This window comes from Pelobates fuscus, chromosome 1 (genome assembly GCF_036172605.1).
Source record: "Pelobates fuscus isolate aPelFus1 chromosome 1, aPelFus1.pri, whole genome shotgun sequence".
Taxonomy (NCBI): Eukaryota; Metazoa; Chordata; class Amphibia; order Anura; family Pelobatidae; genus Pelobates; species Pelobates fuscus.
The window spans coordinates 36,003,907-36,020,300 of NC_086317.1; the positions used below are offsets into that span (position 1 = coordinate 36,003,907).

At 47.7% G+C, this 16,394-nt stretch overlaps 2 protein-coding genes across 2 annotated transcripts in view; one reads left to right on the forward strand and one right to left on the reverse strand.

Annotated features, from left to right (window-relative positions):
• The window catches only part of LOC134586843 (trifunctional purine biosynthetic protein adenosine-3-like), a 48,592-nt gene extending 35,916 nt beyond the window's left edge, over positions 1 to 12,676 (reverse strand). The window contains exon 1 of the mRNA XM_063442719.1: positions 12,626 to 12,676. Within this exon, the coding sequence (XP_063298789.1) occupies position 12,626 (1 nt within the window). The 5' untranslated portion in view covers positions 12,627 to 12,676. The remainder of the gene's footprint in view (positions 1 to 12,625) is intronic.
• A 1,564-nt stretch (positions 12,677 to 14,240) lies between these two features.
• Positions 14,241 to 16,374, forward strand: DNAJC28 (DnaJ heat shock protein family (Hsp40) member C28). Its single transcript, XM_063447683.1, has 2 exons — positions 14,241 to 14,327; positions 15,112 to 16,374. The coding sequence occupies exon 2, from the start codon at positions 15,144 to 15,146 to the stop codon at positions 16,266 to 16,268; it is 1,125 nt and encodes a 374-aa protein (XP_063303753.1). The 5' UTR covers positions 14,241 to 14,327; positions 15,112 to 15,143; the 3' UTR covers positions 16,269 to 16,374.
• Positions 16,375 to 16,394: the final 20 nt, after the last annotated feature.

Sequence of the window (16,394 nt, forward strand, 5' to 3'; positions counted from 1 at the left end):
CTGAGAGTCCTGAAGAATTGAGGTCCCATAGAGTTTATTAACTGCAATTATGGTGTTATTATGAATCTCTTTAGTTTTACTGTTTTTATACTGTATTGATAAAATGTAGCTATCAGGTAGGCATATAGTGCTGTACAGTAATTACTAGATGTAGAATTGTGTTAAAGGTGCACACACATTTTAGTTATCATTATCATTTTAGTCCACGGTTGGAACGCAAGAATAAACACGACGACATGCGTTCCACCGTTGGAACACGGAAGTACAAGCACGCCCGGAAGAACGCATGACGTCCGTCTAAGTTTGCCCAATGAGAGAGCGTATGGAGAAACCCGGAAGTGCCCGTTTCCGCGTTTTTTTTTCAAAAGATTTAACAGAAATCACCTGGATCAACAGATATAAAACAAGAACTTTTTGGAATAGTACTCATATCCCTGAAGAAGTCTCCACAAGACGAAACGCGTTGGATTGAGTATTTATACTACTTTAATTTATTTTATTATTGTATTTGTTTTTACTTACTATTTGTTCCTGTATTTTATACGGTACGATCAGCTGATATTCCATCTGCATCATTTATCCATTTACCACCTTGGTCCACTTATCAGTGGAGATATGCTCGCTGATTTTAACCTTTATGTAAGTACAATCAGTGAAATAAACTTTTGATAATTTTATACAGTACTACTCTATGTATATCTTTTTTCTGCCTATTTTGAGGATTTAACATTTGGAAGAATTTCACCGTGCATGCCATACAGTGAATCGCTACAGACACCCTTAAAGGGAGATAAGCGCAGAACGACTATACCTGTTGTAAGTTCTCTACCTCCTGGATACTTGATTTTTTGTCCATTCATATTTCACCATATTATTATATTTATGTTTTAGATCTGGTACAAGATCCCGCCCTGTCTTAAGGTTGTATTCTCTATTTTGACGTGCTATCCCTCTTTTATAGCGTATATTGCTTGTTTAGCCATATCTGCTATTTTTTGTTTCTGTATTATTTATCATTGAGTGAGTGAGGTACACTCTTGGTGATAGCACATCTTCTATTTCTATTTTTGGATTAACGCTATAGTACACACCTTCTGTATTTCCATAGAGTTTATTAACTGCAATTATGGTGTTATTATGAATCTCTTTAGTTTTACTGTTTTTATACTGTATTGATAAAATGTAGCTATCAGGTAGGCATATAGTGCTGTACAGTAATTACTAGATGTAGAATTGTGTTAAAGGTGCACACACATTTTAGTTGTAAATTCCCCAAAGTGTGAATTGTGCAGAATTTAAATTAAAATCAAAGCAAATGGGGCGGGGCCGGACCGCCTGGCTGGACGGTCGCAGGCAAAAGGAGCTCCTGCGTCAAAACTCCAAAAACGATTAAAAAGAGATTTCTTCCACCAGCAAAACCTACCGATAGCAACACTGCCCAAAGCAGAAGGCCGGCTGAAACCAGGGTGAGGCTGGCTTATCAAGCTGCAGTCCCCTGGCGGAGAAAACTTCGTGGTCCCACTTGGGGCCTTCTCCGGCGGTGAGTGGGGCGGACGGCCGCCGCCCCACTATCCTGCGATACAGCGCCTAGCCTGGGGCATGAACCTGGGCGGACCCGGCCCCGTTTCCCCCCCCCCATGGGCCGGGGGGGTGATCCCGGTCCCCACCCGGAGACCAGACCACTGGAGCTCAAAGGTGCTGCAACCAAACTCGATGGCCCGACTGCATCACCTAAGATGGCGGCTGCCTCAGAGGGGCCTACCTTTCGGCGGAGTTCAAAACACTCAGCGAGACTGCTAAGCAGGGGCGCATGGGATCAGAGGAGCTGGTGGCTCTACCTCACCGCTGCCCAACAGGCAATCTCAAAACTGCACACGCCACGAAACAAGCGATCAACAGCGGAGGCCTAAACGGAAGCCTGCCTCGAGCCATACACGCCGCCGCTTACCGCACGACCTACAGCAAGGACCACCAACCCTGCAACAGCCCGGGAAGACAGCGGAGAATCGAACTGCCCTTCTACCGGCACAGAACGGCGACACAAACACTGCAGCCGAAACAAAGAGCCAGAAAGCAGCCATACCCCGGCTTGAAGACCCACCTCAACAACTCCCATCACGCTCAGAGATCCACTGCATCGAACCCCTGCCGCAAGACTCTGACAACTGGCCATAGTATGACCTGCTGGCGACGAGAAATGGATGACCACAGGACTCTGGGCACAAGGCTAAGCCCGCTAATAAGCACACATATTCTGCAGCCGGTGGACTTTCTCTGGGTGGTAATACCCTCATGTATCCTGTGACTATGGTCTCCTGCAAGGCTAAGTCCCAATGCATATGTGTATAATCTGTTCTTAGTTAGACTAGGTATCTGTCAAGATTAAGCTTAGCGCACCATGTAATCACACACACTATGCCTAGTCAGACTAGAAATATGTTGCTAAAAAGTGTAATCAGAAACGTGTAATCAGACAGCTCTGGTCATACAATGTTAATATCTGCCACGTTGCACCATATTGTCCTTCCTCGTTTAATCATACCTAACCTGACCGTATGCCGTACCAGCATGTTCACTCTGATATTATTCAAATGTTAAACTATAAAAACAAAAAGTGCTGCTCATCTGACATGTAATGTATGCTACTGGATAATATTCTGAAACCAATTGCAATGTCTCTGTAAACCTGTACGTATCCCAAAGCACCACAAAAATAAAGAATTAAAAAAAAAATATCAAAGCAAATTTCAAATTTTAAGCCAAAACACATAAATTGGAAAAATGATACTTTACATTCCTGACAATTTACATTTTACTGAAGAGCTCACAAACACATGGATCGACAGACAGCAAGATAATTTACTTACAAGATAATCACCGTACGAAAATTCTTTAAAGCCCCTGTTTAAACATATCTGTGCTGTGGTTATTGTCCTTGGCTGCCAGTGTAAGCCACCGCTCTGTCCGAGGGGAGTTAATGGAATCTCTAGTTGGATGAGGGAAATATTCCAGTTTCTGATTACTCTCTGTGCTTAATAGGGCATATAATAAATACAGAAGGGCAATGGGCAGCACCATCCCCACTGTTTGAAAATCTTGTATAACACTATGAGTCGATGTATTTATAAATTAAAGGGACGCTCCAGACCAATACAACTTTAATGCATTTGATAGATTTTGGCCTGATTAACATGCTGTATTTTTTGCATCCTCAAATCTATATAGTTTTTACACAAAATGGATGAACGTTTTGCAAAATGTTACAAAACATTAGCCACACCACCTCATGCTAGAAAGACTTATAAAATGTATAAATGTACCTGTTCCAGGTCCCTTAACCCTGCAAAGGTGATTATTGCAGTATTTAAGAAACTGCAATAATTACCTTTCAGGGTTAACTCCACCTCTAGTGCCTGTCTACCAGACAGCTACTAGAAGGACTTCCGGGCTGTTAGGCGATTTTGCATGAGGACTTCCAGAGTCACCCAAATCCCTATAGGAAAGCATTGCATAATGCTTTCCTATGGGGAAATCCTAATGTTAGCGTGGTCATTGCTGCGCATGCGCATTAGGTCTCTCCCGCCAGCTGTTGTCAACGTCGGAGGAGCGAAGGTGGACCCGTACCAGCAATGAGGGATATCGGCGCTGGACCCAGGTATGTAACAGAAGGGGTTTTTAAACCCTTCTGCACCACGAGAGAGGTGGAAGCTATAATGCTAGGAAAACAAATTTGTTTTTCTGGCACTATAGTTTCCATTTCAGGAACAGCACACTCTCGATTGGCATCTTAAAGGGTTTGTATATTTACCCTGACACTTTTCTTTCTTTCTTGATGTGGCAAAAGCAGCCACTCTAAAACTATTTTTTTTTAAATGTGTGTGTACAGCTTTAAGAACCAAGCGTATGTATGTGTCATGTGTTTCAGGTGAACAATAGCGTTCGTATGCTGGCGGCATGAAAACCGCCAGCATTCATGCAATAGTTTCACGAACAGTGAATTTCAACACTGTTCGTGAAACGAACAAACTACCAAAGGGAGACCACACACAGGAGGTCATGTGGCTCCCATTAAGGATTGCAACATTGTTGCAATCGGTAATTAGAAGGATTCAGGGTGGCCGTCGTTCGGCTACCGGCCACGCGGCAGTCGGCCATCTTGGATCCTTTGTTAGCCCAGCGGTATTTGGTCGTCGAGCGCCTGGAACTAAAATCGGCTACTTGACGGCACGAATACCGCTGGACTTCCAAGCCGTTCGGGAGCCCCGGTCCTTCGGTAATGTGTTTCCCTTAGGTCAATCGGTAGTTTGAATATAAATTAGAAATAATGTGTGTTTCGTGCGACGTTCGGTTATTTAGGCTGGGATCTGAGCGGTACTTTCACGAAATGTGCGCTCAGACCCCAGCTATCTACCGAATGTCCATTTGTTTAAATCTAACGAATATTATAAAAGTTATGTATTTTCATGTAAAATATTGGTTCTGCTGTACGGAGGGATAATCCACTTAACTGTATATTCAAGTGGCAGTATCCCTCTCGTACAGCAGTGCATGATGGGAGAAATGTCCAGGTTGTTCAGTTCCCCATGTAGTCCCCTACTGTACAACCCCTGTAATGTCAGTAGGGAAACCCCTTGCATGGGGAATCCCATAAATACTGTGACCTGTGATTAAAAGCTCAGTTGACTCCCAGCCTATGTGTCGTCTAGTTCTTGGGAAGGAAGGATTCTTACAACGCTACCGGGATTATTGTATGCTGTATTTATTTGCCTGGATTATTTTATGCTGTTCCTGTTACCCAGCGGAGATACTGAAGCCCATGGAACAGTGAAACAGGGGAGTGGGCCTTGACAAGGCCAGGAAGTAGGCAGGTGGAAAGGTTTGGGATGTTCAGGGCGGGGCTAAGTAGGGGAGGAGTCAGGTAGTGTAAATAGGCGGCCATCTTAAGTGAGGAGCCAGTTAATCTGAATTGCACTGACCTGTCACTTGTGGCTGGTCGGCGGAGTTCTTTTTTCTTTTTCTCCCTCTGCAGGTAATGGCGTCCCTAGAGGAGATTTTGGACGGAGTTCGGGCGGCGGTTCGTGATCGAGGGCTGGCGTGGCTGCATGAACAGATCGGGGCTGCTGCCACCCACGCGGAGGGACCGGAGAGGAGGTCGGCGCGGAGGACCAGGCCGCCACAGAGGTTGAGCCCGGGAGAGGCCCCAGCGGCCCGGCGGCGGAGGAGCCCTTCAGCGGTCGGCGGTTCGGAGGCCGGACCGAGCACGGCGACGGCGGAGGGAATGCGGCAGGCGCCTTCGGGCGGACCCGCCGGGCAGGCGACTGTGGGCGCAAAACGGAGGCCACGAAGTCAGAAGGCGCCCCGCGTAATGGCGGCCGGCGGGACAGCGGAAAGAGGGACTGCGGCACCTCCAGTGGACCATGCGGCTGCGGATGGGTTCACCCACGCGGCCAGTGGGCAACGGACTGAGCGTCCCGGTGAGTCAACCTCCAGCGGTATCACTGAGGGGCAAGGTGGGAATACTAGTCGGGTTACTACAGCACCAGCGGTCCGCCAGGCAGTACGGGGAGACCAGGCCAGCAAGGGATCCGAAGGGGCGGCCGGAGGGAGGGCCAGGACTGAGAGCAGTAGACTAGGAGTAGAGGACAGCGGAGCGGGTCGGGCGGCTCAGAGGGTCTCTGGAGCTAGGAAAGCGACAGGCGGCCTATCCTTAGGGGCTAGGGCAGAGTCAGACGGGGCGGCCGGTGGGGGGCCAGGCGCAGCGGCTGTGGGAGAGCCTGTGGTGTCAGCACGATACCGGGGAACTAGAGATGGCAGTATAGAGCGGGGGGGCCCATCCGGCTGCCCTCAGGTACGGCCTAGTGAAAAGGAAGCGGCCGCAAAGGGCCGGGGCGGCCAGCGGCGCAGCAGCAGCGCCAGGTGCAGCAGTGACAGGAGCTGGTCGGGAGGACGGGACAGCAGGGACAGGAGCCATTCACGGCTAGGCCGCAGTGAGTCCAGGTTCAGCGTCAGAGAGAGGAGAAGGAGGTCCAGGTCAGAGGAGGGGAGGCGGAGCAGAAGGCACAGTGGTTCGAGATCTTCAGAGAGGAGCTTCAGGGAGCAGCGACGGGGAGAGCTCAGCAAGGGAGGTCGGAAAGAGCAGTGGAGAGGATCCAGGGCAGTCGGAGAAGAGCGTAGGGAGGAAGGGCGGGTAGGGAGCTACTCGGGCAGACTACCCAGGATGTCTTCTCCTTACAGGTCGCGGAGTAACTCACCAGCGGTTCCGAGGAGGGACCAGGCGGGCAGGAGTCGGCGTCTACTGGGAGCTCCAGTGTCAGCAATGGCGGATGGAGGGACAGCAACCCCGCGGCCTGCGGCGGCCAGGGGCATCAGCGGTGAGTCTACCTCTACACCACACCCGGGGACATTCATACATTGTTTGAAATCATTTATAGATTCGTGGTCAGAGGATAGGGAGCCACTTAGGTTCGATAGGGTTTGGTCAGCAGGTGAAGGCGGTGGGTCGGGGTTGGTGGGGGTATCCTCAGGAGTGACAGGTGGTACTAGGGAGGAAACGCGTCCCACTGATAAGCCTGACGGATCATCGGTGGGGGACGGGGTACTCGACGTGACGGGGGGGGACATTACGGAGGCAGCACGTCAGAATGTACATGTGTCCTTCGCGGGGCCGTTGGGTTGCCATTTGAAAGGGGAGGTGAAAGAGAAGATTGCGAAAGGGGAATTCGTGGAAATATTTTCCCTTCTTCCCCTGGAGGAATTCTTAGATTTAAAAGAGGAGGACAAAAAAGACGCCAAGAAGGAGGAGGAGGAGAAAAGGCGGAGGTATCGCAAGATACCGAAAACCTTCGGCAATTGGCTGCGAGCCTTTTGCATTTTGGCCAGTGTTATTGGGGAGAAGCGGCCGGAGTGCTGCTCCCAGTTGTTTTGTTACTTGGACGGAATCGGGGACGCATACCGCACCTATGGAGGGTTGGCATGGTGGAGGTATGACGAGCAGTTCCGCCAGCGACTGGCGGCCAACCCTTCCATGCGCTGGGACCAAATGGACCTGCCGCTTTGGATGCGGTTAATGATGGCGCAAAAGAGTGCGCCCTTTCCAGGGACTGCCGGCACCGCTCCCGGGGGGGCGGTGGCGGCAGGTCAAAAGAAAGGTGCCTGCTGGGCCTTCAACGAAGGACAGTGTAAGTGGGGATCCGCTTGTAGATTCCGGCACGAATGCTCAGGGTGCGGCGGGAACCACGGGGTCAACAGGTGCTTCAAGAAAGGTAAGTCGGCCACAGGGGGAGGAGCAGCGGGAGCGGCCGCTCCCACAGCTCCCGCTGGGGGTGTCACCAGTGAAGGTAGGCGCGATGTTGCCTTGGCTAAGGCAATACGCTGATCAGGCCGTGGCAGAATTCCTTCGGGCGGGATTTGCCGAGGGTTTCAAAATTCCCTTCAAAGCCACGGGGCCGGGGGCACCTTGTGAGAACCTCAGGTCGGTCAGGGAACACCCGGGGGTTGTGCGGGAGAAGTTGGCCAAGGAGGTGCAAGCTGGGAGGATGGCAGGGCCATTTCCGGCTCCGCCCTTGGCGAATTTGAGGTTGTCACCATTGGGGGTGGTTCCCAAGAAGGAAGAGGGAAAGTTTCGTCTGATTCATCATTTATCGCACCCGAAAGGGTCTTCGGTGAATGATGACATCGACGCCGACCTATGCTCGGTCTCCTACACGTCATTCGACAAAGCCGTCGAGCTGGTTAGGAGAGCGGGGCGTGGGGCGCTGATGGCCAAGGTGGACGTGGAGGCGGCTTTTCGGCTGCTGCCCATACACCCGGACTGTCACCACCTGTTGGGGTGTCACTTTGAGGGTGCAATCTTCGTGGACTTGTGTCTGCCTATGGGTTGTTCCATCTCTTGTGCTTACTTCGAGAGGTTTAGTACCTTCTTGGAATGGGTGGTGCGCACGGAATCGGCCGGGGGTGCTGTAGTGCATTACCTGGATGATTTTCTGTGTGTCGGCCCACGGGACTCGGAGCGGTGTGCTCAGGTACTGAAAGTTTTTCAGCGGGTGGCGCATACCTTTGGGGTGCCGTTGGCGGGGGACAAGACGGTGGGCCCCACCACGTGCCTTAGCTTCTTGGGTCTCGAAATTGATTCGGAGCTCGGGGAATGCAGGCTGCCTAGGGATAAGCTGCGGCATCTGCGACAGCTAGTGGACGTGGTCAAGGGGGCAAGGAAGGTGACCTTGCGGGGGCTCCAGTCCCTCGTGGGGAGCCTTAATTTTGCGTGCAGGGTGATCCCCATGGGGAGGATATTTTGCCGGAGGTTGGCGCAGGCAACGAGTGGGGTGCGGCGGCCGTCGCACTACATTCGGGTGTCGGCCGAGATGAAGGACGATTTGGGGGTTTGGGAACAGTTTTTGGGCAACTTTAACGGGACAGTGTTCTTTCGGGAACCGACGGTGTCGTCGGCAGCAATGAAGTTGTTTACGGACGCTTCCGGCAGTGTTGGTTTTGGGGCCTACTTGGCAGGTAAGTGGTGCGCGGAGGCGTGGCCGGAACCGTGGAAGGTGAGTCCTTTGATTAAGAACTTGGCGTTCTTGGAGTTGTTTCCCATCGTTGTAGCGGTGGTACTCTGGGGTACGGAGTTGGCTGACAAAAAGGTGGTATTCTACTCCGATAACATGGCGGTAGTGCAAGCGATCAATAGCTTGACCGCCTCGTCGCCCCCGGTAGTACGCCTGCTTCGACAATTAGTACTTAGTTGTATGTCATTCAACATAGTGTTCAGGGCTAGGCACATCCCGGGGCTCCAGAACGTGGTGGCTGACTCACTGTCTCGTTTTCAGTGGGAACGCTTCCGGGAGGCTGCGCCGGACGCGCTGGCCCAGGGTCAGGAGTGCCCGGGTGTGATGTGGCAACTCGGGACGGCCTGCTTGGAGACTGTGTGAGGAGGTCACTGGCGCCGAGCACGTGGGCGTCCTACGTAAAGGTTTGGAAACTGTGGGACGAGACGGTGGCTCAGGTGAGTAGCGCCCCTACGGAGGGGCAACGCTTGGATGCACTTTTGTGGTTACTCTGTCGACTGTTCGCGGCTCAGGCGTCGCCTGCCATGGTGGATAGGCATCTCTCTGCCTTGGCTTTCCTGTTTAAGTTCAATGGCTGGGTTGAAGATACCAAACACTTCCTGGTCCGTCAGGCAGTGAAGGGATTCAAGAGGGGGAAGAAAACGGTAGACTCGCGTAGACCAGTGTCCTTTGAATTGTTGCGGGAGCTGGTGGGCGTTCTTCCGGGTATTTGCAGCTCCTCATTTGAAGTGTCGTTGTTCACGGTGGCATTTGTGTGGGCTTTTTTCGGGGCTTTTCGGATCGGGGAGTTGGTGAGCGCAAACAAGAAGGGCCTTGGGGGTCTTCAGCTCACAGATGTGGAGGTTCGCGAGGACAGGGTGCGAATTCAGTTACGCCGTTCGAAGACGGACATTTTTGGCAAAGGTTGCGCAGTTGTGTTGTTCGGGTTGCCTGGGTCAGGGGTGTGCCCAGTTGAAAAGGGGTCGGAGTACCGGGCATTGCGCCCGGGGGGTGATGGTTGCTTCTTGGTGCACCAGGATGGCTCGGCCCTGTCGCGCTTCCAGTTCGCGAGGGTGTTTAGGATGGGGGTAAGTAAGCTGGGCCTAGAGCCTGGGCAATTTGGGACTCACTCCTTTAGAATTGGGGCGGCAACTGAGGCCGCACGGCTGGGACTGGGGGACGAGAGGATTAAACGCATAGGGAGGTGGGAATCCTTGCGTTTTAGATCATACGTTAGACCAGATAGGCTGGTGTGAGCAGGGCGATGGGATGCTGTGATGGAAGTGGAATCCATCTGTTTGGTATTAACGTGTTTTTCTTTGCAGGATGGAAAGTGTGGATCTGGGGCCACTCGTATGTCTATTGGGCTCAGAAGAGGGCTGCTGTTCGGAGAAGTGGAGCACAGCTGGGTTTTACTCAAGGAGAAGTGTCGATTTCTTGGTTTGGCTTTAGGGGGTTTAGCTGGCAAAGCCTTAGTAGTTTGTTGTTTAGCAGGTTGGCCGGGGGGTCTGCTCCGGACATAGTTTTATTACACGGGGGTGGGAATGATTTGGGTCTGATTCAGCAAAGGGAGTTGGTTAGACGGATGAAGAGAGACGTGGATCGGCTGTTGGACCTGGTCCCTGGCGTGGTGGTAGTGTGGTCGGAAATGGTCCCCCGTTTCACGTGGCGGCACGCCAGGGATCCGGCTGCAGTGGCTCGATGCAGGGGCAAGGTTAACAGGGCAATGGCGAGTTTTGTGCGGCGAGTGGGGGGTGTTGTAGTTCGGCATAGGGAACTGGAGGACATGCTTCCGGGCTATTTTAGGAGAGACGGGGTACACTTGTCAGACGTGGGTTGTGACTTGCTCAATCTAGGCTTTCAGGAAGGGATTAGCTTGGCCCTGTTTCAGGGTGGTGGGGGGCGCACATGTCCTTAAGGGATCAAGTCATGTGCTATGGCGGAACAGGGCGTGTTAAAGCCAGGAGTTAGATGGAATTGGGAATGGACAGGCCAAGGCCTAGGCTGGAGTAGGCCAGATGGATTAGATGTTGGTAGGTTCAAGCTCTTCGGTGGCTACGAACCTAGGGGGTAGGGGTGTCTGGGTACACCCCTACAGTTAACAGATGGTTTTGGGGCCTCTCTGGTAGGCCGTGTGTTTCTGGTTATATGTTAAGTGAATGTTAATTATTGTTCAAAAGATAGGGTCATTGTCAGGGGTATTGTACGGGGGGATAGTAATATAATGTTAGATGGACAATGACCCTAAATTGTTAATTTATTTATTTACATATTTAATAATTAATAAAGCTGTGGACGTTATAATCCAACAGATAAATTCGGTGTCAGTGTTTTATTTAAGGTAAACTAAAATGGCACCTGCCGAATAACGACGGTGCATATGTCATGTGGATTATACTACCTCTCCGCTACACTTGATACTGTAACGGATCTCCGTGTACTCCGACCGAGTACCCTCCGTTGATGGATGCTCCTAGCGCTTCCAGAGGACTCCAAGCACTCCACCAGACACCATAAGCACCGCAGGCTGCAGCTATCTCCCTTCAGAACGAAGCAGGAACAAGCTCTTACAAGAGCTCAGTGATTATAGCAAGGGAATATGCCTAGCATAGCAATCCCTTGTAGCAGATTCCCCCAATAAGAGACAGGACTCAAGTTGAGGGTAAAAATAGAACTCTCTGGCTGCTAGCTTGCAGCCCTTTTTATTCACAATCCACAAAACCTAGTACTGCTCACAGGGTTTTGCAGAACAACCAATAAACACATTACAACACATACAATGCAAGTACAGCAGCCAATCAGACACAATGGGACAATAGAAACACACCCAGCATATTCCTCCCCTCTGCTTAGGAGATAATTGAGTCAATTACTGTATCTACTCAATTATCTCCAAGCTGAAAAGTTACACTTTTTATACATTTTTATAACTTTGTGAGTTAACATCGTACATACATAAAACTTATATTATTTTAACCAGTATAACTTGGGGACAAACATATCCAAAATTCACTTGAATAGGTTCAGGGGTTTAACGGTTAGGTCGAAGTCCTTTGTTTTCACTTGCAAGCATGGCTTTTCCTTGTCCCTGGGACAACACCCTGCTGGAGAACAATGGATCCGGGGGAGGGGAAGAGGAAGTGTCCAAAAAGTTTCAGTATGTCCATACACTGTTTTTAAAAGGCCAGCACAGTACAATAAAAGTCCATTCACTGTGCTTAAAGGGCCAGTAGCCGCACGATAAAACACAGTATGCCCAAATACCGTGCATAAAGGGCTAAATCGCCCAGGGACCGTAGTCACACGGTAAGAGGCGGGCAAGCAGCCCCCTCCAAAACACAGTGGCGAAGTGGCTTTCGCTACAGATACTATCTATCCTTATGATTTGTTTACCCATCTATGTAATGTTTCTTGTATAATGCACATACTGTCTGATCTGTCACTTCTCAGATATAATGTTTATGAAATACTGATTAAGAATGTTTTGGAATTAATTGAAATTCCAACATAATCCAAAGATATCATAAGACAAACTAGTGACTACTTTGTCTATGGAGAAACCTGTGGTTGACCAAAGTTGACAAAAGGCAGAGCTCCACCGTCCTCTTTTATCAAATCCTAGCAGCTGTCAAAAACGACAGCTGTTGGATTCAGGATCTGTCTGTGGAGGGTTCCCCAGGACCCTCCATAGACCTCAGTGTTGTACTCTCATGCATGCGCGAGAGTACAGTACTGACGTGTCTCCTGGCAACTGAAGCGACAGGAGCTGAAGAGGACCTGCTACATGAAGATGGTGGGGGCTACAAGGGACAGCCTGAGGTAAGCAAAACTCACCTTCCTCGCACCCCACGATCACCAGACCCACACGGATCTGTCTGTTGCAGAGGACCCCTCAAAGCTGACATATCTGCTTTAGTAAAATTTAAATTAAAAAAAATTGTTAAAGTGTTTTAAAAAAAAACTCCCACTAAATGTCTCTCAATTTGACCTCGGCTGATCATTCCTGTCCCCTTGTGAGCCAACAAAACCCTTCTGCATCATATTTCCCAGTGTTGGAGGTATGCTTTGCACAAGCGTATACTCACTAATTTCTGATCAGGATATCTCATGTCCAGATAAAGTTGGGCAATTCTTTAACGCTTCCCACAACCCATCAATACTGCAAGCCAGTATTGCATTGCTGCGGTAGAGTTGGAACTTTCCATTGGTTGTGATTCATGCAACAAAGGTGGAGGAACATCTGGATTCAAGCTTAATTTACATATTTTACCATATCACAGTGACTGAACTTGTAAGCTGCTCAACTGCAAGAGAAACATGCTGTTATTATTATTTAGGTCATATTTACTAAAGGCCCACTCAGTTATTTTACCCAAATGCACACATCATTCAGAATCAATACCATCTGGTGGCCTCTTTAAATTCAGGTTTTTTCACATGACAATTTCATTAAAAAAAATTGAGTTTTCCATATCTATCAAGTAGCAAACTCTAACTAGATTCTCTCTGAACAAATCTGGTATCATACTCCTGGAATCAGCTGGGGACTATCCCAAAATCAAGGCTCTGTTTTGCTACGCAGGTTTGCAACCGGGGGTCCCTCGAGGTGACACCTTTTTGGGAACACCCACCCATTCAACTTTTTGGACAGGACTGTCCCTTTACCATGCAGTCTGCAGTTCATGGCCACCCGGGTGCAGTGTCCAGATCCAAAAATCCATTTGTTGGGAGGAATGCGGTGGATAGCAAATTAAATTCACCTGAATTTTGTCAGATGAAAATAAAGATATCCGTAATATTTACACACTGTCAGTGCAAATAGCCCATGGGAAAATGGTTACAATAAAAATATACTATTATGATAATATGAATTTAATTCATTATACAATAAATTAACAATATAATATACATAGAATAACTTAAAGGACCACTATAGTGCCAGGAAAACAAACTTGTTTTCCTGGCACTATAGTGCCCTGAGGGTGCCCCCACCCTCAGGGACCCCCTCCCGCCGGGCTCTGGGGGTAGGAAGGGGTTAAACTTACCTCTTTCTCCAGCGTCGGGCGGGGAGCTCTCCTCCCTCTTCTTCCGTCACTAGCTGAATGCGCATGCGCGGCAAGAGCCGCGCACGCATTCAGCCAGTCCATAGGAAAGCATTCACAATGCTTTCCTATGGACACTGGTGTCTTCTCACTATGAAAATCACAACGAGACAGCCACTAGAGGCTGGATTAATACATAGGTAAACATAGCAGTTTCTCTGAAACTGCTATGTTTATAAAAAAAAAAAAGGGTTAAACCTAGCTGGACCTGGCACCCAGACCACTTAAGCTGAAGTGGTCTGGGTGCCTATAGTGGTTCTTTAATCCTTTTAACTATTGAAGTATATTGGACCCATCTAACCAGTTTCGTTATGGTGTTATCTATGAAATAGGTGCTAGTAGTGACCTCTATTTGTAATGTTATTTCTTTATAATAATCATTGCTTATGGGCTTTATCATAGCAACTCCGATCGGTAAGACTGTGTCTGACACAGCAAGGTAAGTGTCCACCCTGCCAGGCATCAAATCACCACAGCATGCTGTAGTGGTTCTGGTTCTTATACAGTTCTCTTAAAAACTTTTTTTTTCCCATTCTCAAACAGAACTGAAGAGGGCACTGTGATCACATGTCAGCTTCACACAAAAAACTACATTTCCCAGAAGGCCATGCGGCACAACAAACATGTCGCCTTCCTGGAGAGGTGATCTGGACAGTTGATCTTTATAATAATGAAGTAAATACTGGTAAGAGATATTATAATTCAGTTTAGGTTCACTTAAAAGAAAGCATAGCTACATATAGACATTATTACAGTGAGCAGCTGTCAACATATAGCTAGGTACAGGCTGGCTTTTAGTATTACATTACCCTTCCTGGTCTGGGCTGTTTAATGTAGGTGTGCTTATCAAAATGTAGGCACCTTGACAGAAATCAGCAAAAATGCAAATCACTGCAATATTTGTTTAACACTGACAATGCACTGTTTGTTATTGTACAGCGCTACAACATTTGTTGGCGCTTTATAAATAATAATAATAATAATAATAATAATAATAACTACATTTGCTATGATGCTGAGCCGGCCATTAGGGTCGATGTGCATTATGGGAAATGTAGTTTCGAGCATCGGCAGTGCCATTGCCAGTTACTTCGTATTTATTACATTTAATGTTTTATGTAAAAAGAATACAGCATGTGTTTATTTGGTTTGTCTTTTGTGGATTGTTTGCCATGAGTTTGTGGAATTGACCACGGAAAAAAAAAAGCATTACCCAACTCAAAAATTATAATTTATCTACCTCAGGTGGATGAACAGATAAAAGACTGGATGTAGCCTGGCAGGAACAGATTTGGCTTACAGGATAAATATTGCAATAATGTGCTAGAATATATTGTTTTACCACATACGTTTAACTAAAATGAAGTTAGTGAAGGTTTTTGTTATTTTAGAAATTAATGCATATTTTTTAAAATTATATTTGTTACATTTTGCTTACATTATTTTTTTTTTTTTTTATTGTCTTCTAGAAAAATAATCATTGTATACTTGGCCAGTAATAATGAAACTGCTGGGAATTTTATTGGCTCAAAATTCTAAATATTCTTTCTGTGCTCCTGTAATATTATATCGCATTTTATGTCAACGTTCTGGATTACGGTTACACTCAACATTTAATCAAAAAAGAAGTATCAGAGATTGCTGCAGAGTTCTAAACGTTCCTGAGGACTGCTCGGCGGAGGAAGTAAAACATTCATACCGAAATCTGGCAAAGAAATATCATCCGGACAGCGGGTCCATCACTGCAGACGCCAACAAATTTATACAGATTGATGAAGCATATAGAGATTTGCTTGCACATTTATCCGAAGAGACTAGAAAAGGGGAAAGTCTTGATGATGACGATAGCGCAACCGACTTTAAAATTCCACAGCACAGACATTACTTGAGCTACGAAGGTGTTGGCTATGGGACACCAAGTCAGAGGCAGAAGCAATACATACAGTTTCGTGTAGATCGGGCCAGTGAACACGTTTTGGACTTTAGAAAGCAAAAACTAGAGAGGCAATCTGCTGAGAACACAATGATAGCAAAAGATGTCAAGCAAAGTAAAAAAGTCAAGATAACTCAAGCCGTTGAGCGTTTGGTAGAGGACCTGATTCAAGAGTCAATGGCAAAGGGCGACTTTGATAACCTAAGTGGCAAAGGGAAACCACTCCAGAAGTTCTCTTACTGCCCACATGTAGATCCGATGACGCACAATCTCAATAGGATATTGATAGACAATGGCTATCAGCCAGAATGGATTGTTCTTCAGAAAGAAATCCGGGAGAGTATTGAGAAACTCAGGAGCGAAGCTTTGGCGTCTCGGAAAAAGCTAGGCGACCCAATGACTAATGCAACCAGTGAGCAATGGGATAAAATTTGCGAGCATTTAAAAGAAGACATATCACAACTGAACAAAAAGATAAATGATTTCAACTTGGTTGTGCCTCTACTGAATAGGCAAATGGTACATTTCAAAGCTGATAAAGTGATATCCCAAGTAGAACAAGCATATTTGTCGTTGAAGGAGAACGAGCGAAAAACGTCAAGAGAAAAGAAGGCAGATGCCCAACTAGATGATAAACAGTTTAATCTAAAGCAGACACTAATGAGTTTGATAAAACAATTTAAAATGTCGTAGTAAATGGTTGAAATTAAGTAAATGAAAAAACTATTCATGTGCAAATTGTAAAACCTCAAAAATATAGAAGTAAGGGTTACAATATAGTTTGAAGTGTTTGTAATCACTTTCATTGTGCTAACCTTT

Excerpts from the sequence above, each read along its gene's own strand:
- DNAJC28 (XM_063447683.1), top strand. The coding sequence starts at position 15,144 with ATGAAACTGCTGGGAATTTTATTGGCTCAAAATTCTAAATATTCTTTC.